The sequence below is a fragment of the Bombina bombina genome, chromosome 3, assembly GCF_027579735.1.
Source record: "Bombina bombina isolate aBomBom1 chromosome 3, aBomBom1.pri, whole genome shotgun sequence".
Taxonomy (NCBI): Eukaryota; Metazoa; Chordata; class Amphibia; order Anura; family Bombinatoridae; genus Bombina; species Bombina bombina.
This window is the reverse complement of record NC_069501.1, coordinates 1,278,048,948-1,278,070,264: the sequence shown is the minus strand read 5'-3', so window position 1 is coordinate 1,278,070,264 and position 21,317 is coordinate 1,278,048,948. Positions and strand designations below refer to the sequence as shown.

The following is a 21,317-nucleotide window of genomic DNA, read 5'->3' as shown; positions in this document are numbered from 1 at the left end:
CAATCTTGATGTAGTTCGTGCTCTAAAGTTCTATTTACATGCAACTAAGGATTTCAGACAAACATCTTCCTTGTTTGTTATCTATTCTGGTAAAAGGAGAGGTCAGAAAGCGACTGCTACCTCTCTTTCCTTTTGGCTGAAAAGCATCATCCGTTTGGCCTATGAGACTGCTGGCCAGCAGCCTCCTGAAACTATTACTGCTCATTCTACCAGAGCAGTGGCTTCCACATGAGCTTTTAAAAACGAGGCTTCTGTTGAACAGATTTGTAAGGCAGCGACTTGGTCTTCACTGCATACTTTTGCTTCTTCGGAGGCTATTTTTGGGAGAAAGGTTTTGCAAGCAGTGGTGCCTTCCGTTTAAGGTACCTGCCTTGTTCCCTCCCTTCATCCGTGTCCTAAAGCTTTGGTATTGGTATCCCACAAGTAAAGGATGAATCCGTGGACTGGATACACCTTGCAAGAGAAAACAGAATTTATGCTTACCTGATAAATTACTTTCTCTTGCGGTGTATCCAGTCAACGGCCCGCCCTGGCAATTAAGTCAGGTGAAATTTTTTTTGTTTAAACTACAGTCACCACTGCACCCTATGGTTTCTCCTTTTTCTTCCTAACCTTTGGTCGAATGACTGGGGGGTGGAGCTAGAGGGGGAGCTATATGGACAGCTCTGCTGTGTGCTCTCTGCCACTTCCTGTAGGGAATGAGAATATCCCACACTAAAGGATGAATCCGTGGACTAGATACACCGCAAGAGAAAGTAATTTATCAGGTAAGCATAAATTCTGTTATTTATAACTGCTGGTTATGCAACACTGGGGAATGGGTAATAAAGGGATTGTTGTCTAGCTTTTTAAACAATAAACTGTCCCTTTAAGATCAGATTCAGTCTCTGAGTATTGGTGCAGCACTATGTCATGTTTAGTATTTCTGGTTAGACGTGATTATGCTGTTATATTTTTGTTTTTTCTGATCTTTTTTAGTTGGGAAATTGCCAAAACTTAAGGAAAATAAATCTTTATCAGACACTGATGTTGGAGTTGTTTGCCCTGATTGTGGGAAGGACTTTAAAAGCCAATCATTGCTGACCGTACATCAGAGAATGCACACTGGGAAAAAGCCGTTTTCTTGCACTGACTGCGGTAACAACTTTGGTCATCGGTCAACACTGATACGGCACAGAGCATTTCACTGCAGTGCCAGGAAGCAGCTTACTCGCTCCAACCCTGATGTTGTCACTTCTGCTCCAGCCCGGTACTATAAATGTGGTGTCTGCTGGGAAAGTTTCCCAAGCCCTAATGAGCTGAAGAAGCACCTCGCTAGTCACACAAGGGAGCAGAGATACACGTGCAGGGACTGCGGCCGCACTTTCAGCTGTAATTTCTACCTTGTGCGCCACCAGAGGTCACACACCGGGGAGCGTCCCTTCGTGTGTCCCCAGTGCAACAAGAGCTTTTCATGCAGCTCCGTCCTTTACCGGCACCAGAGAACTCACAGCGGGGAGCAGCCATTTAAATGTGAGGTTTGCACTAAGGGCTTCTCTCAGAAGACCAGTCTGATCATCCATCTGAGGACTCACACGGGAGAACGTCCGTTCTCCTGCCAGCTCTGTGACCGCAGCTTCTGCTCCAGCTCAGCTTTAGTCCGACATGAGAGAAGTCACAGGAGGAAAGGCAACTGGGCAGGTGAGTCTTTCAAATTGTTGTATTCTCAAGAAAAAACACAAAATGTTTAGATGATTAGAGTTTTCAGCACATTACTTTTCTCTTGTAAGGTGTATCCAGTCCACAGGTTCATCCATTACTTGTGGGATATTCTCCTTCCCAACAGGAAGTTGCAAGAGGACACCCACAGCAGAGCTGTCTATATAGCTCCTCCCCTAACCCCCACCCCCAGTCATTCTCTTGCAACTCTCGACAAAATAGGAAGTATCAAGAGATATGTGGTGACTTAGTGTAGTGTTACCTTCAATCAAGAGTTTGTTATTTTTAAACGGTACCGGCGTTGTACTGTTTTACTCTCAGGCAGAAATTAGAAGAAGAATTCTGCCTGGAGGTTGATGATCTTAGCGGTTTGTAACTAAGGTCCATTGCTGTTCTCACACATAACTGAAGAGTATGGGAAAACTTCAGTTGGGGGGATGGTCTGCAGATTACCTGCTTTGAGGTATGTTCAGTGTTTTTATTTCTAGAGAGATGAATAAGTTCTAGAAAATGCTGACAGAGCCTTGTGTATTTGAGGTAAGCTTGATGCAGTGATTTAACAACGACTGGGATCATGCTTACAAAACAGGGTAATACTCATGTTAATACTCATATTACTTAGTGGCAAAACGTTTTTTATCTGAGGGAGATAAGTCTTTATTTGGGGCCTAGCTTTCCACATGGCTAGTCAGATACTCCTAGGAGTATTTTCTTAAGGCCCCTCTGACATCCAGTACATGGTGGGAGGGGCCTAGTTTCGCGCTCTAGATGCGCAGTTTCCTTCAGACTGAGACATCCAGCTTCCCTAGAGGAGTCCTTTGTCATCTGAGGACCATTATAAGGGGTTTTTCTCTTGTTAAGTGTAGTCAGTCCACGGGTCATCCATTACTTATGGAATATATCTCTTCCTAACAGGAAGCTGCAAGAGGATCACCCAGCAGAGCTGCTATATAGCTCCTCCCCTCACATGTCATATTCAGTCATTCTCTTGCAGCCTAACTAGATAGGTCGCTGTGAGAGGTCTGTGGTGTTTTTTAACTTAGTTTATTTCTACAATCAAAAGTTTGTTATTTTAAATGGCACCGGAGTGTGCTGTTTATTGTCAGGCAGCATTAGAAGAAGAATCTGCCTGCGTTTTCTATGATCTTAGCAGACGTAACTAAGATCCACTGGCTGTTCTCATCTGAGGAGTGAGGTAACTTCAGAGAAGGGGAATAGCATGCAGGGCCCCCCTGCAAATGAGGTATGTGCAGTAATTATTTTTCTGAGGAATGGAATTGACTGAGAAAATACTGCTGATACCAATGTAAAGTAAGTTCAGCCTTAAATGCAGTGATAGCGACTGGTATTAGGCTGATGAGTGTGTGTACACTGAATGTATTTTTCTAAGGAATGGAATTGACTCTGAAAATACTGTTAATACTGAAATAATGTATGAGCCTTAACTGCAGTAAAAGCGACTGGTAGCAGGCTTATTAATAACAATTCATAACTTTTCAAATGTATGTTTAAAACGTTTACTGGCATGTTAATCGTTTTTTGTGAGGTACTTGGTGATAAAACTTATTGGGGCATGATTTTTACCACATGGCCATCTTTGTTTTCTGCATAGAAACAGTTTTCTGAGCTTCCCCACTGTTGTAATATGAGTGGGAGGGACCTATTTTAGCGTTTTTTTGCGCAGTAAAAATTCAGTCACAATCTGTCTACTTCATCCTCCATGATCCAGATCGTCTCTAGAGAGCTCAGGGGTCTTCAAAATTCATTTTGAGGGAGGTAATCAGTCACAGCAGACCTGTGACAGTGTGTTTTGACTGTGAGAAAAACGTTAATTATTAAATTGTTATCCGTTTTTGGGTATTAAGGGGTTAATCATCCATTTGCTGGTGGGTGCAATCCTTTGCTAACTTAATACATTTACTGTGAAAAATTGGTTGCTATAACTATTTTGGTTCATTGTTATTTCAACTGTGACAGCTTTTTGTGCTTCTTAAAGGCACAGTAGCGTTTTTTATATTGCTTGTAAATTTATTTAGAAAAGTATTTCCAAGCTTGCTAGTCTCATTGCTAGTCTGTTTAAACATGTCTGACACAGATGAATCTCTTTGTTCACTATGTTTAAAGGCCAATGTGGAGCCCAATAGAAATTTATGTACTAATTGCATTGATGCTACTTTAAATAAAAGTCAATCTTTACATGTAAAGAAATTATCACCAGACAACGAGGGGGAAGTTATGCTGACTAACTCTCCTCACGTGTCAGTACCTTCGCCTCCCGCTCAGGAGGTGCGTGATTTTGTGGCGCCAAGTACATCAGGGAGGCCCTTACAAATCACTTTGCAAGACATGGCTACTGTTATGACAGAAGTATTATCTAAATTGCCAGAATTAAGAGGCAAGCGCGATAGCTCTGGGTTAAGGACAGAGCGCGCGGATGAGGTGAGAGCCATGTCAGATACTGCGTCACAGTTTGCAGAACGTGAAGACGGAGAGCTTCATTCTGTGGGTGACGGATCTGATCCAGGGAGACTGGATTCAGAGATTTCTAATTTTAAATTTAAGCTTGAGAACCTCCGCATATTGCTAGGGGAGGTATTAGCGGCTCTGAATGATTGTAACACAGTTGCAATTCCAGAAAAATTATGTAGGTTGGATAGATACTATGCGGTACCGGTGTGTACTGACGTGTTTCCTATACCTAAAAGGCTTACAGAGATTATTAGCAAGGAGTGGGATAGACCTGGTGTGCCCTTTTCCCCTCCTCCCATATTTAGGAAAATGTTTCCTATAGACGCCACCACACGAGACTTATGGCAGACGGTCCCTAAGGTGGAGGGAGCAGTTTCTACTTTAGCTAAGCGTACCACTATCCCGGTGGAGGATAGTTGTGCCTTTTCAGATCCAATGGATAAGAAATTAGAGGGTTACCTTAAGAAAATGTTTGTTCAACAAGGTTTTATCTTACAGCCCCTTGCATGCATTGCACCTGTCACTGCTGCGGCGGCATTCTGGTTTGAGTCTCTGGAAGAGGCCATTCGCACAGCTCCATTGGATGAAATTATGAACAAGCTTAAAGCACTTAAGCTAGCTAACGCATTTGTTTCTGATGCCGTCGTACATTTAACCAAACTTACGGCTAAGAACTCCGGATTCGCCATCCAAGCGCGCAGAGCGCTATGGCTTAAATCCTGGTCAGCTGACGTGACTTCTGAATCTAAATTGCTTAATATTCCTTTCAAAGGGCAGACCTTATTCGGGCCCGGCTTGAAAGAAATTATAGCTGACATTATGAGAGGTAAGGGCCATGCTCTACCTCAGGACAGGGCCAAATCAAAGGCCAAACAGTCTAATTTTCGTGCCTTTCGTAACTTCAAGGCTGGAGCAGCATCAACTTCCTCCGCTCCAAAACAGGAAGGAGCTGTTGCTCGTTACAGGCAGGGCTGGAAAGTTAACCAGTCCTGGAACAAGGGCAAGCAGGCCAAGAAACCTGCTGCTGCCTCCAAGACAGCATGAAGAGAGGGCCCCCTATCCGGAAACGGATCTAGTGGGGGGCAGACTTTCTCTCTTCGCCCAGGCTTGGGCAAGAGATGTCCAGGATCCCTGGGCGTTGGAGATCATATCTCAGGGATATCTCCTGGACTTCAAAACTTCTCCTCCACGAGGGAGATTTCATCTTTCAAGGTTATCAGCAAACCAAATAAAGAAAGAGGCGTTTCTACGCTGTGTACAAGACCTTTTACTAATGGGGGTGATCCACCCAGTTCCGCGGACGGAACACGGGCAGGGATTCTATTCAAATCTATTTGTGGTTCCCAAGAAAGAGGGAACCTTCAGACCAATCTTGGACTTAAAAATCCTAAACAAATTTCTAAGAGTTCCATCATTCAAAATGGAAACTATTCGAACCATCCTTCCCATGATCCAAGAGGGTCAGTACATGACCACAGTGGATTTAAAGGATGCCTACCTTCACATACCGATTCACAAGGATTATTATCGGTACCTAAGATTTGCTTTCCTAGACAGGCATTACCAGTTTGTAGCTCTTCCCTTCGGATTAGCTACGGCTCCAAGAATCTTTACAAAAGTTCTGGGCTCACTTCTGGCGGTACTAAGACCACGAGGCATAGCGGTGACTCCGTACCTATACGACATTCTGATACAAGCGTCAAGTTTTCAAACTGCCAAGTCTCATACAGAGATAGTTCTGGCATTTCTGAGGTCGCATGGGTGGAAGGTGAACGTGGAAAAAAGTTCTCTATTACCACTTACAAGAGTTCCCTTTCTAGGGACTCTTATAGATTCTGTAGAGATGAAAATTTACCTGACAGAGGCCAGGTTATCAAAACTTCTAAATGCTTGCCGTGTCCTTCATTCCATTCCACACCCGTCAGTAGCTCAGTGCATGGAAGTAATCGGCTTAATGGTAGCGGCAATGGACATAGTACCATTTGCGCGCCTGCATCTCAGACCGCTGCAATTGTGCATGCTAAGTCAGTGGAACGGGGATTACTCAGATTTGTCCCCCCTACTAAATCTGGATCAAGAGACCAGAGATTCTCTTCTATGGTGGCTCTCTCGGCCACATCTGTCCAAGGGGATGACCTTTCGCAGGCCAGATTGGACGATTGTAACAACAGACGCCAGCCTTCTAGGCTGGGGCGCAGTCTGGAACTCCCTGAAAGCTCAGGGATTATGGACTCAGGAGGAGAAACTCCTCCCAATAAATATTCTGGAATTAAGAGCAATATTCAATGCTCTCCTAGCTTGGCCTCAGTTAGCAACTCTGAGGTTCATCAGATTTCAGTCGGACAACATCACGACTGTGGCTTACATCAACCATCAAGGGGGAACCAGAAGTTCCCTAGCGATGTTGGAAGTCTCAAAGATAATTTGCTGGGCAGAGTCTCACTCTTGCCACCTGTCAGCGATTTACATCCCAGGCGTAGAGAACTGGGAGGTGGATTTTCTAAGTCGCCAGACTTTTCATCCGGGGGAGTGGGAACTTCATCCGGAGGTCTTTGCTCAACTGATTCTTCGTTGGGGCAAACCAGATCTGGATCTCATGGCGTCTCGCCAGAACGCCAAGCTTCCTTGTTACGGATCCAGGTCCAGGGACCCGGGAGCGGTGCTGATAGATGCTCTGACAGCCCCTTGGGTCTTCAACATGGCTTATGTGTTTCCCCCATTCCCGATGCTTCCTCGTTTGATTGCCAAGATCAAACAGGAGAGAGCTTCGGTGATTCTGATAGCGCCTGCGTGGCCACGCAGGACCTGGTATGCAGACCTAGTGGACATGTCGTCCTCTCCACCGTGGTCTCTGCCTCTGAGACAGGACCTTCTAATTCAGGGTCCTTTCAAACATCCAAATCTAATTTCTCTGAGGCTGACTGCATGGAGATTGAACGCTTGATTCTATCAAAGCGTGGCTTCTCGGAGTCGGTTATTGATACCTTAATACAGGCTAGGAAGCCTGTTACCAGAAAAATTTACCATAAGATATGGCGTAAATATTTATATTGGTGCGAATCCAAGAGTTACTCATGGAGTAAGGTTAGGATTCCTAGGATATTGTCCTTTCTACAAGAGGGTTTAGAAAAGGGCTTATCTGCTTGTTCGTTAAAGGGACAGATTTCACAAACGTCTGGCTGAAGTTCCAGACGTTCAGGCTTTTTGTCAGGCTTTAACTAGGATTAAGCCTGTGTTTAAGACTGTTGCTCCGCTGTGGAGCTTAAACTTAGTTCTTAATGTTCTTCAAGGCGTTCCATTTGAACCCCTTCATTCCATTGATATCAAGCTGTTATCCTGGAAGGTTTTGTTTTTGATGGCTATTTCCTCGGCTCGAAGAGTCTCTGAGTTATCTGCCTTACATTGTGATTCTCCTTATCTGATTTTTCATTCAGACAAGGTAGTTCTGCGTACTAAACCTGGGTTCTTACCTAAGGTAGTTACTAACAGGAATATCAATCAAGAGATTGTTGTTCCATCACTGTGTCCTAACCCTTCTTCAAAGAAGGAACGACTTTTGCATAATTTGGACGTAGTCCGTGCCCTGAAGTTCTATTTGCAGGCAACTAAAGATTTTCGTCAAACTTCTTCCCTGTTTGTCGTTTACTCTGGACAGAGAAGAGGTCAAAAGGCTTCGGCTACCTCTCTCCCTTTTTGGCTTCGTAGCATAATACGTTTAGCCTATGAGACTGCTGGACAGCAGCCTCCTGAAAGGATTACAGCTCATTCTACTAGAGCTGTGGCTTCCACCTGGGCCTTTAAAAATGAGGCCTCTGTTGAACAGATTTGCAAGGCTGCGACTTGGTCTTCGCTTCACACCTTTTCAAAATTTTACAAATTTGACACTTGCTTCTTCGGAGGCTATTTTTGGGAGAAAGGTACTTCAGGCAGTGGTTCCTTCTGTTTAATGTTCCTGCCTTGTCCCTCCCTTCATCCGTGTACTTTAGCTTTGGTATTGGTATTCCATAAGTAATGGATGACCCGTGGACTGACTACACTTAACAAGAGAAAACATAATTTATGCTTACCTGATAAATTTATTTCTCTTGTAGTGTAGTCAGTCCACGGCCCGCCCTGTCTTTAAGGCAGACCTAAATTTGAATTAAACTCCAGTCACCACTGCACCCTATGGTTTCTCCTTTCTCGTCTGCTTTGGTCGAATGACTGAATATGACATGTGAGGGGAGGAGCTATATAGCAGCTCTGCTGGGTGATCCTCTTGCAGCTTCCTGTTAGGAAGAGATATATTCCATAAGTAATGGATGACCCGTGGACTGACTACACTACAAGAGAAATAAATTTATCAGGTAAGCATAAATTATGTTATTTCTTCCCTAAATCGTATTTGAGGGCAGGTAGGAGCCTCAGCAGGGCTGTGGCAAGGTGCTCAACTGTCTTTTACCGGTGGTTGACGTTTTTTAAATCTGGTTTGGGGGCTAAGGGGTTAACCATCCATTTGCAAGTGGGTGCAATGTTGCTTTAGTCCCTTACACACACTGTAAAAATTTCGAAGACTTTACTATATTTTTACACTGTTTTGCAGTTTAAGTGCTAGTTTTTTTTCTCTTAAAGGCACAGTAACGTTTTTGTTTAATTGCTGTTTCACCTTTATTAAAGTGTTTTCCAAGCTTGCTTGTCTCATTACTAGTCTGTTAAACATGTCTGACATAGAGGAAACTCCTTGTTCAATATGTTTGGAAGTCATTGTGGAACCCCCTCTTAGAATGTGTACCAAATGTACTGAAATTTCTATAAACTATAAAGACCATATTATGGCGCTTAAAGATTTATCTCCAGAGTATTCTCTGACTGAAAAAGGGAGATTATGCCATCTAGCTCTCCCCATGTGTCAGAACCTATAACTCCCGCTCAAGTTACGCCAAGTACATCTAGCGCGTCTAATTCTTTTACCTTACAGGACATGGCGGCAGTTATGAATGCTACCCTCTCAGAGGTATTGTCCAAACTGCCAGGGTTACAAGGAAAATGAGACAGCTCTGGGGCTAGAACTAATACAGAGCTTTCTGACGCTTTAATACCTGTGTCCGATATACCCTCACAATACTCAGAAGCTGAGGCAGGAGAGCTTCTATCTGTGGGTGACATTTCAGATTCAGGGAAGGTGTTGCTTCAGTTTGATTCTGAAATGACAGCGTTTAAATTTAAGCTTGAACACCTCCGCTTATTGCTTAGGGAGGTTTTAGCGACTCTGGATGACTGTGAACCCATTGTAGTTCAGAGAAATTGTGTAAGATGGACAAATACTTTGCAGTGCCTGTTTACACTGATGTTTTTCCAGTCCCTAAGAGGTTTTCGGAAATTATTACTAAGGAATGGGATAGACCAGGTGTGCCGTTCTCTCCCCCTCCTGCTTTTAAAAAGATGTTTCCCATAGATGCCGCCATACGGGACTCGTGGCAGACGGTCCCTAAGGTGGAGGGAGCAGTCTCTACCCTAGCTAAGCGTACAACTATCCCCGTTGAGGACAGTTGTGCTTTCCTAGATCCTATGGATAAAAAATTGGATGGTCTCCTTAAGAAAATTTTTATACATCAAGGTTTTATTCTCCAGCCTCTTGCATGCATTGCCCCAGTTACTGCTGCAGCTGCTTTTTGGTTCGAGTCTCTTGAGGAGGATCTACAGGTGGAGACCCCGTTAGATGATATTTTAGACAGGATTAAAGCTCTTAAGTTAGCTAATTCCTTTATTTCTGACGCCGTTTTTCATTTAACCAAGCTAACGGCTAAGAATTCAGGTTTTGCTATTTTGACGCATAGGGCGCTATAGCTTAAGTCCTGGTCAGCAGACGTTACTTCAAAGTCTAAGCTTCTTAACATCCCCTTCAAGGGACAGACCCTATTCGGGCCTGGTCTGAAGGAGATCATTTCTGATATTACTGGAGGAAAAGGTCACTCCCTTCCTCAGGACCAAACAGAATAATTTTCGTTCCTTTCGAAACTTCGAGTGGCGCAGCTTCAGCTTCCTCTAATGCAAAACAAGAGGGAAATTTCGCCCAGTCCAAACCAGTCTGGAGACCTAACCAGGCTTGGAACAAGGGGAAGCAGGCCAAGAAACCTGCTGCTGCCTCTAAGACAGCATGAAGGAGTAGCCCCCGATCCGGGACCGGATCTAGTAGGGGGCAGACTTTCTCTCTTCGCTCAGGCTTGGGCAAGAGACGTCCAGGATCCCTGGGCACTAGAGATTGTTTCCCAGGGATATCTTCTGGAATTCAAAGGTTCGTCTCCAAAGGGCAGATTTCACCTCTCACAACTATCTGCAAACCAGATAAAGAGAGAGGCATTCTTACGTTGTGTTCAAGACCTACTGGTTATGGGAGTGATCCACCCAGTTCCAAGGGAGGAACAGGGGCAGGGTTTCTATTCAAACCTGTTTATAGTTCCCCAAAAAGAGGGAACTTTCAGACCAATCTTGGATCTCAAGATCCTAAACAAATTTCTCAGGGTCCCATCCTTCAAGATGGAGACAATCCGAACCATCCTCCCTATGATCCAGGAGGGTCAATATATGACTACCGTGGACTTAAAGGATGCTTATCTCCACATTCCGATTCACAGAGATCATCATCAGTTCCTCAGGTTCGCCTTCCTAGACAGGCATTACAAGTTTGTGGCTTTTCCCTTTGGATTAGCCACGGCGCCAAGAATCTTTACGAAGGTTCTAGGGTCTCTACTGGCGGTTCTAAGGCCGCGGGGCATAGCGGTGGCTCCTTACCTAGACGACATCCTGATCCAGGCGTCGACTTTTCTAATTGCCAAGTCCCATATGGACATTGTTCTGGCCTTTCTGAGGTCTCACGGGTGGAAGGTGAACAGAGAAAAGAGTTCACTCTCTCCTCTCACAAGTGTTTCCTTCCTAGGAACTCTGATAGATTCGATAGAAATTAAAAATTTTCTGACAGAGGTCAGGATATCAAAGCTTCTAACTTCTTGCCGTGCTCTTCATTCCACTTCTCGGACGTCAGTAGCTCAGTGTATGGAAATGATCGGCCTAATGGTAGCGGCAATGGACATAGTTCTGTATGCCCGCCTACCAATCAGACCACTGCAACTTTGCATGCTCAATCAGTGGGATGGGGACTACACCGATTTGTCTCCTCTGTTAAATCTGGATCAAGAGACCAGGGATTCTCTTCTCTGGTGGTTATCTCAGGTCCATCTGTCCAGGGGAATGAGTTTCCGCAGGCCAGAGTGGACTATAGTGATGACAGATGCCAGCCTTCTGGGCTGGCGCGCAGTCTGGAATTCCCTAAAGGCTCAGGGTTCGTGGTCTCAGGAGGAGGCCCTGCTTCCGATAAATATTCTGGAATTAAGAGCGATATTCAATGCTCTTCAGGCTTGGCCTTAACTAGCTGCGGTCAGATTCATCAGATTTCAGTCGGACAATATCACGACTGTAGCCTATATCAACCATCAGGGGGGAACAAGGAGTCCCCTGGCAATGATGGAGGTTTCCAAGATAATTCTATGGGCAGAGGTTCACTCTTGCCATCTCTCTGCTATCCATATCCCAGGAGTAGAGAACTGGGAGGCGGACTTTCTAAGTCGGCAGACTTTTCATCCGGGGGAGTGGGAGCTCCATCCGGAGGTATTTGCCCAGCTGATTCAACTATGGGGCAAACCAGAACTGGATCTGATGGCGTCTCGTTAGAACGCCAAGCTTCCTCGTTACGGGTCCAGGTCAAGGGATCCCCAGGCAACGCTGATAGATGCTCTAGCAGTGCCCTGGTCCTTCAGCCTGGCTTATGTGTTTCCACCATTTCCTCTCCTCCCTCGTGTGATTGCCAAGATCAAGCAGGAGAGAGCTTCGGCGATTTTGATAGCACCTGCGTGGCCACGCAGGACTTGGTATGCGGATCTGGTGGACATGTCATCCTTCCCACCATGGACTCTGCCGCTGATGCAGGACCTTCTACTCCAAGGTCCATTCAAAACATCCAAATCTAGTTTCTCTGCGTCTGACTGCTTGGAGATTGAACGCTTGATTGGTGTAAATATCTTCATTAGTGTGAATCCAAGGGTTACTCGTGGAGTAAGGTCAGGATTCCTAGGATACTATCTTTTCTCCAAGAAGGATTGGAAAAGGGATTATCGGCTAGTTCCTTAAAGGGACAGATTTCTGCTCTGTCTATTCTTTTGCACAAGCGCCTGGCTGATGTTCCAGACGTTCAGGCGTTTTGTCAGGCTTTGGTTAGAATCAGGCCTGTGTTTAAACCTGTTGCTCCGCCATGGAGTTTAAATTTAGTTCTTAAACTTCTTCAAGGGGTTCCGCTTGAACCCTTGCATTCCATAGATATCAAGCTTTTATCTTGGAAAGTTCTGTTTTTGGTAGCTATCTCTTCGGCTCGAAGAGTTTCAGAGTTATCTGCCTTGCAGTGTGATTCCCCTTATCTGATCTTCCATGCAGATAAGGTAGTTTTGCGTACCAAACCTGGGTTTCTTCCTAAGGTAGTATCTAATAGGAATATCAATCAGGAGATTGTTATTCCGTCACTGTGTCCTAATCCTTCTTCAAAGAAGGAACGTCTGTTACACAATCTTGACGTGGTTCGTGCTTTAAAGTTTTATTTGCAAGCTACTAAGGATTTTCGTCAAACATCTGCATTGTTTGTTGTCTACTCTGGAAAGAGGAGAGGCCAAAAGGCTTCGGCAACTTCTCTTTCTTTTTGGCTGAGAAGCATAATCCGTTTATCTTATGAGCCTGCTGGCCAGCAGCCTCCTGAAAGAATTACAGCTCATTCTACTAGAGCGGTAGCTTCCACATGGGCTTTTAAACATGAGGCCTCTGTTGAACAGATTTGTAAGGCGGCGACTTGGTCTTCGCTTCATACTTTTTCTAAATTCTACAAATTTGATACTTTTGCTTCCTCGGAGGCTATTTTTGGGAGAAAGGTCTTACAGGCAGTGGTGCCTTCCATTTAAGTGCCTGCCTTGTCCCTGCCTTCATCAGTGTCCTAAAGCTTTGGTATTGGTATCCCACAAGTAATGGATGAACCCGTGGACTGGATACACCTTACAAGAGAAAACAAAATTTATGCTTACCTGATAAATTTCTTTCTCTTGTGGTGTATCCAGTCCACGGTCCGCCCTGTCACTTTAAGGCAGGTGTTTTTATTTTTTAAACTACAGTTGCCACTGCACCCTATAGATTCTCCTTTTCTTCTGTTATGTGTGATCAGTCCACGGGTCATCATTACTTCTGGGATATTAGCTGCTCCCCTACAGGAAGTGCAAGAGGATTCACCCAGCAGAGTTGCTATATAGCTCCTCCCCTCTACGTCACCTCCAGTCATTCTCTTGCACCCAAAGACTAGATAGGAGGTGTGAGAGGACTATGGTGATTATACTTAGTTTTTAGAACTTCAATCAAAAGTTTGTTATTTTACAATAGCACCGGAGCGTGTTATTACCTCTCTGGCAGAGTTTGAAGAAGAATCTACCAGAGTTTTTCTTATGATTTTAACCGGAGTAGTTAAGATCATATTGCTGTTTCTCGGCCATCTGAGGGAGGTAAAAGCTTCAGATCAGGGGACAGCGGGCAGTTGAATCTGCATTGAGGTATGTCGCAGTTGTTATTTTCTGAATGGAATTGATGAAAAAATCCTGCCGTACCGTTATAATGAACATGTATGTATACTCTACACTTTAGTATTCTGGGGATGGTATTTCACCGGAATTACTCTGTAAAAGTACATTAAACCTTTTATTAGGTATTTTTCATGTTAAACGTTTTTGCTGGAATGTAGAATCGTTTGCATTAATGAGGTACTGAGTGAATAAGTATTTGGGCATTATTTTCCACTTGGCAGTTTGCTTGTGTTAATTATGACAGTTTCGTTTCTCTCTCACTGCTGTGTGTGAGAGGGAGGGGCCGTTTTTGGCGCTCTTTGCTACGCATCAAAAATTTCCAGTCAGTTTTTCTGCATGATCCGGTTCATCTCTAACAGAACTCAGGGGTCTTCAAACTTCTTTGAAGGGAGGTAGATTCTCTCAGCAGAGCTGTGAGACTTATATAGTGACTGTGATTTTAAACGTTGTTTAAAATTTAATTAGTGTTATTTTACTAATGGGAACAAACCTTTGCTAAAAAGTTGTGTTGTTTGTTAAGAGTGATGCTATAACTGTTTTTTTCAGTTCATTATTTCAACTGTCATTTAATCGTTTAGTGCTTCTTGAGGCACAGTACGTTTTTATTAAATAAAATTGTAACCGAGTTGCATGTTTATTGCTAGTGTGTTAAACATGTCTGATTCAGAGGAAAATACCTGTGTCATTTGTTCCAATGCCAAGGTGGAGCCCAATAGAAATTTATGTACTAACTGTATTGATGCTACCTTAAATAAAAGCCAATCTGTACAAATTGAACAAATTTCACCAAACAGCGAGGGGAGAGTTATGCCGACTAACTCGCCTCACGTGTCAGTACCTGCATCTCCCGCCCGGGAGGTGCGTGATATTATGGCGCCTAGTACATCTGGGCAGCCATTACAGATAACATTACAAGATATGGCTACTGTTATGACTGAAGTTTTGGCTAAATTACCAGAACTAAGAGGCAAGCGTGATCACTCTGGGGTGAGAACAGAGTGCGCTGATAATTCTAGGGCCATGTCTGATACTGCGTCACAGCTTGCAGAGCATGAGGACGGAGAGCTTCATTCTGTAGGTGACGGTTCTGATCCAAACAGATTGGATTCAGATATTTCAAATTTTAAATTTAAATTGGAAAACCTCCGTGTATTACTAGGGGAGGTTTTAGCAGCTCTCAACGATTGTAACGCTGTTGCAATACCAGAGAAAATGTGTAGGTTGGATAAATACTTTGCGGTACCGGCGAGTACTGACGTTTTTCCTATACCTAAGAGATTAACTGAAATTGTTACTAAGGAGTGGGATAGACCCGGTGTGCCGTTCTCACCCCCTCCAATATTTAGAAAGATGTTTCCAATAGACGCCACCACACGGGACTTATGGCAAACGGTCCCTAAGGTGGAGGGAGCAGTTTCTACTTTAGCTAAGCGTACCACTATCCCGGTGGAGGATAGCTGTGCTTTTTCAGATCCTATGGATAAAAAATTAGAGGGTTACCTTAAGAAAATATTTATTCAACAAGGTTTTATATTACAACCCCTTGCATGCATCGCGCCGATCACGGCTGCGGCAGCATTTTGGATTGAGTCTCTGGAAGAGAACCTTAGTTCAGCTACGCTGGACGACATTACGGACAGGCTTAGAGTCCTTAAACTAGCTAATTCATTCATTTCGGAGGCCGTAGTACATTTAACCAAACTTACGGCTAAGAATTCAGGATTCGCCATTCAGGCACGCAGAGCGCTGTGGCTAAAGTCCTGGTCGGCTGATGTAACTTCTAAGTCCAAATTACTTAGTATACCTTTCAAAGGGCAAACTTTATTTGGGCCCGGTTTGAAAGAAATTATTGCTGACATTACAGGAGGTAAGGGCCACGCCCTACCTCAAGACAAAGCCAAAGCTAAGGCTAGACAGTCTAATTTTCGTCCCTTTCGGAATTTCAAAGCAGGAGCAGCGCCAACTTCCACTGCACCAAAACAGGGAGGAGCTGTTGCTCGTTACAGACAAGGCTGGAAGCCTAATCAGTCCTGGAACAAGGGCAAGCAGGCCAGTAAACCTGCTGCTGTCCCAAAGACAGCATGAACCGAGGGCCCCCGATCCGGGACCGGATCTAGTGGGGGGCAGACTCTCTCTCTTCGCCCAGGCTTGGGCAAGAGATGTCCAGGATCCCTGGGCGCTAGAGATCATATCTCAGGGATACCTTCTAGACTTCAAATCCTCTCCCCCAAGAGGGAGATTTCATCTGTCAAGGTTGTCAACAAACCAAATAAAGAAAGACGCGTTTCTACGCTGTGTACAAGATCTATTATTAATGGGAGTGATCCATCCGGTTCCGCGGTCGGAACAAGGACAAGGGTTTTACTCAAACCTGTTTGTGGTTCCCAAAAAAGAGGGAACTTTCAGGCCAATCTTGGATTTAAAGATTCTAAACAAATTCCTAAGAGTTCCATCGTTCAAAATGGAAACTATTCGGACAATCTTACCCATGATCCAAGAGGGTCAGTACATGACCACAGTGGATTTAAAGGATGCTTACCTTCACATACCGATTCACAAAGATCATTACCGGTATCTAAGGTTTGCCTTCTTAAACAGGCATTACCAGTTTGTAGCCCTTCCTTTCGGATTGGCTACGGCTCCAAGAATCTTTACAAAGGTTCTGGGTGCCCTTCTGGCGGTACTAAGACCGCGAGGAATTTCGGTAGCTCCGTACCTAGACGACATTCTGATACAAGCTTCAAGCTTTCAAACTGCCAAGTCTCATACAGAGTTAGTTCTGGCATTTCTAAGGTCGCACGGATGGAAAGTGAACGAAAAGAAGAGTTCTCTCTTTCCTCTCACAAGAGTTTCATTCTTGGGGACTCTTATAGATTCTGTAGAAATGAAGATTTATCTGACAGAAGACAGATTAACAAAGCTTCTAAATGCATGCCGTGTCCTTCATTCCATTCAACTCCCGTCAGTAGCTCAATGCATGGAGGTGATCGGCTTAATGGTAGCAGCAATGGACATAGTTCCCTTTGCACGCCTACATCTCAGACCGCTGCAATTGTGCATGCTGAGTCAGTGGAATGGGGATTACTCAGATTTGTCCCCCACTCTGAATCTGGATCAAGAGACCAGAAACTCTCTTCTATGGTGGCTTTCTCGGCCACATCTGTCCAGGGGGATGCCGTTCAGCAGGCCGGACTGGACAATTGTAACAACAGACGCCAGCCTTCTAGGTTGGGGCGCTGTCTGGAATTCTCTGAAGGCTCAGGGACAATGGAGTCAGGAGGAAAGTCTCCTGCCAATAAACATTCTGGAATTGAGAGCAGTTCTCAATGCCCTTCTAGCTTGGCCCCAGTTAAAGACTCGGGGGTTCATCAGGTTTCAGTCGGACAACATCACGACTGTAGCTTACATCAACCATCAAGGAGGGACAAGAAGCTCCCTAGCAATGATAGAAGTATCAAAGATAATTCGCTGGGCAGAGTCTCACTCTTGCCATCTGTCAGCAATCCACATCCCGGGAGTGGAGAACTGGGAGGCGGATTTCTTGAGTCGCCAGACTCTTCATCCGGGGGAGTGGGAACTTCATCCGGAGGTCTTTGCCCAAATACTTCAATGTTGGGGCAAACCAGAGATAGATCTCATGGCGTCTCGCCAGAACGCCAAACTTCCTCGCTACGGATCCAGATCCAGGGATCCGGGAGCGGTTCTGATAGATGCTTTGACAGCACCTTGGAACTTCAGGATGGCTTATGTGTTTCCACCCTTCCCGCTGCTTCCTCGATTGATTGCCAAAATCAAACAGGAGAAAGCATCAGTGATTCTAATAGCGCCTGCATGGCCGCGCAGGACTTGGTATGCAGATCTAGTGGACATGTCATCCTGTCCGCCTTGGTCTCTACCTCTAAGACAGGACCTTCTGATTCAGGGTCCATTCAAACATCAAAGTCTAACTTCTCTGAAGCTGACTGCTTGGAAATTGAACGCTTGATTTTATCAAAACGTGGTTTTTCTGAGTCGGTTATTGATACCCTGATACAGGCTAGGAAGCCTGTTACCAGAAAGATTTACCATAAAATATGGCGTAAATACCTATACTGGTGTGAATCCAAAGATTACTCCTGGAGTAAGGTTAGGATTCCAAGGATATTGTCTTTTCTACAAGAAGGTTTAGAAAAGGGTTTATCGGCTAGCTCATTAAAGGGACAGATTTCAGCTCTGTCCATCTTGTTTCACAGGCGTCTGTCAGAAAATTCAGACATCCAAGCCTTTTGTCAGGCTTTAACTAGGATCAAGCCTGTGTTTAAAACTGTTGCTCCGCCATGGAGTTTAAACTTAGTTCTTAACGTTTTACAGGGTGTTCCGTTTGAACCCCTTCATTCCATTGATATAAAATTGTTATCTTGGAAAGTTCTATTTTTAATGGCTATTTCCTCGGCTCGAAGAGTCTCTGAGTTATCAGCCCTACATTGTGATTCTCCTTATCTGATCTTTCACTCAGACAAGGTAGTTCTGCGTACTAAACCTGGGTTCTTACCTAAGGTAGTCACTAACAGGAATATCAATCAAGAGATTGTTGTTCCATCCTTGTGTCCAAATCCTTCTTCAAAGAAGGAACGTCTTCTACACAATCTGGATGTAGTTCGTGCCCTCAAGTTCTACTTGCAGGCAACTAAAGATTTTCGCCAAACTTCTTTCCTGTTTGTCGTTTATTCTGGACAGAGGAGAGGTCAAAAAGCTTCGGCTACCTCTCTCTCTTTTTGGCTTCGTAGCTTAATACGTTTAGCCTATGAGACTGCTGGACAGCAGCCTCCTGAAAGAATTACAGCTCATTCCACTAGAGCTGTGGCTTCCACTTGGGCCTTTAAGAATGAGGCCTCTGTTGAACAGATTTGCAAGGCTGCAACTTGGTCTTCGCTTCATACTTTTTCCAAATTTTACAAATTTGACACTTTTGCTTCTTCGGAGGCTATTTTTGGGAGAAAGGTTCTTCAGGCAGTGGTTCCTTCTGTATAATGAGCCTGCCTATCCCTCCCGTCATCCGTGTACTTTTGCTTTGGTATTGGTATCCCAGAAGTAATGATGACCCGTGGACTGATCACACATAACAGAAGAAAACATAATTTATGCTTACCTGATAAATTCCTTTCTTCTGTTGTGTGATCAGTCCACGGCCCGCCCTGTTTTTAAGGCAGGTGCATATTTTTTAAATTATAATTCAGTCACCACTACACCCTTGGTTTCTCCTTTCTCGTTGGTCTTTGGTCGAATGACTGGAGGTGACGTAGAGGGGAGGAGCTATATAGCAACTCTGCTGGGTGAATCCTCTTGCACTTCCTGTAGGGGAGCAGCTAATATCCCAGAAGTAATGATGACCCGTGGACTGATCACACAACAGAAGAAAGGAATTTATCAGGTAAGCATAAATTATGTTTTTCTTACTTGTCTTCGGTCGAATGACTGGAGGTGGGGGTTAGGGGAGGAGCTATATAGACAGCTCTGCTGTGGGTGTCCTCTTGCAACTTCCTGTTGGGAAGGAGAATATCCCACAAGTAATGGATGAACCCGTGGACTGGATACACCACAAGAGAAAGAAATTTATCAGGTAAGCATAAATTTTGTTTTCCTTCTTAATATGAGGAGTCTCCACAACATCATTCCTTACTATTAGAAAATACTAAACCTGGCCACCAGGAGGAGGCAAAGACACCCCGGCCAAAGGCTTAAATACTCCCCCCTACTTCCCTCATATCCCAGTCATTCTTTGCCTTTCGTCACAGGAGGTTGGCAGAGAAGTGTCAGAAGATTTGGAGTAGTTCCTTATGAAGGGTATCTGCCCTTCGAAATGGAACTGGAGTTTTAAGTAGTTTTGTCAGCCTCTCAGTGAGAGCTTTGACGAATGTTAGTCTGGAGATGCAGGGAGAGTCTTTCTGCAAAGCCATCCAGACTCGTATTAACCTCCTAAGCAATCAGTTTTGACGAGTTTTTTACTGCCTGCTTACATCACTCAAGTCCATGTCAGGAGCGATGCTACAAGACTGTCAAACTTGAGAGGCTGTGTTTCTGTTCTACAGCATAGATTCCGGTAAGACTGTTTCATTTTATATACACATATGATAACGCAAGAAGACAGGGTCACGGTGTGGCTCCTTTTATCTGTATGGAATCAAGGGTTAATATCTCCAGAGGGGGATTATTGAACAGGGGGGATTTATCACATAATTTTATTTGATTATGCTGCAACATGTGTGAGATCAGGCTCAGGCAGATGTTGGAACTTACAGGTTTTTACTTTCGTTTTTGGGAAACTGCGCGGCCTGAAAGGCTTGCAGCTTTTTTTCCTGTTATAGCAGGGGCGGTCCTGCATTGCGTACCATGTAACCATCATGTGGTCACACTGATTTCCTCTTTCCTGACCGTGCGGTTTGCCGGAGAAAAAACGGTTTCTCTGTTTGGCCTGGGTCATAGATGGTGGTGAGTGCCCCAGCCATTGGTTGTATAAAGGTGCCGTTTTGTCTTATTAATCAGTTGTCTGCTTTATAAGCGCAAGCTATGGAAGATTCTGATACGTTAGAGGATACTCCCTCTTTACCTAAGTCCAATACCTGTCTATATTGTGAGGAGGCCACGCTATACCTGCCTGCTCAATTTTGTTCCACATGCCTTGATAAAGTAATCATGTAAAAGAAGGTTAATATGTTTGATACCACTGAGCTGTCCATCTCTGAGGAGTCTCCGTCCCTTGAGGTGCGCACCCTACAGTTATCTCCTAATACACATGCAGCTTCCCGTAGCACTCCTAATCCTCCATCTGGAGGGGCCGTTTTACCACCAGACTTTACTGTTACAGTTACAAACGGCAGTGTCTGCAGCCTTTAGTGCTTTACCTCGCCCTGCTAAGTGCAAGCAAAAGGTCAAATATTGCTATCCTTCCCAGGGGTCATCTACTAGCTTATTGGATTTATCTGATACAAGATTACTTGATGATGAAGACGCTTCTGATACTTCAGAGGGTGCTCTTTCTGGGTCATATTCTGCTGTCTCTAAGCCTCCAGCTGCGGAGGAACCAGACTTTAGAGTTAAGATTGAGCATTTACGCTTTCTGCGAAAGGAAGTTTTGGCTACGTTAGAGATTCCAGAGGATATTTGTTTCAACCGGCAGCAGATGTTGCAGCGGTTGCTGGAGCAGCTACCTACTGGTGTGACTCCTTAGCAGATGTATCATGTCTCTGACCTGCTGATACACACCGTCACATAGCAGATGTATCATGTCTCTCACCTGCTGATTCGCACTGTCACATAGCAGATGTATCACATCTCTCACCTGCTGATACACACCGTCACATAGCAGATGTATCATGTCTCTCACCTGCTGATACGCACCGTCACATAGCAGATGTATCATGTCTCTCACCTGCTGATACGCACCGTCACATAGCAGATGTATCATGTCTCTCACCTGCTGATACGCACCGTCACATAGCAGATGTATCATGTCTCTCACCTGCTGAT

At 44.5% G+C, this 21,317-nt stretch overlaps 1 protein-coding gene across 1 annotated transcript in view; it reads left to right on the top strand.

Annotated features, from left to right (window-relative positions):
• LOC128652752 (zinc finger protein 25) overlaps positions 1 to 21,317 on the top strand; it is a 278,742-nt gene that overhangs the window by 136,571 nt on the left and 120,854 nt on the right. Inside the window, exon 3 of the mRNA XM_053705683.1 lies at positions 979 to 1,680. Coding sequence (XP_053561658.1) covers positions 979 to 1,680 — 702 coding nt within the window. The remainder of the gene's footprint in view (positions 1 to 978; positions 1,681 to 21,317) is intronic.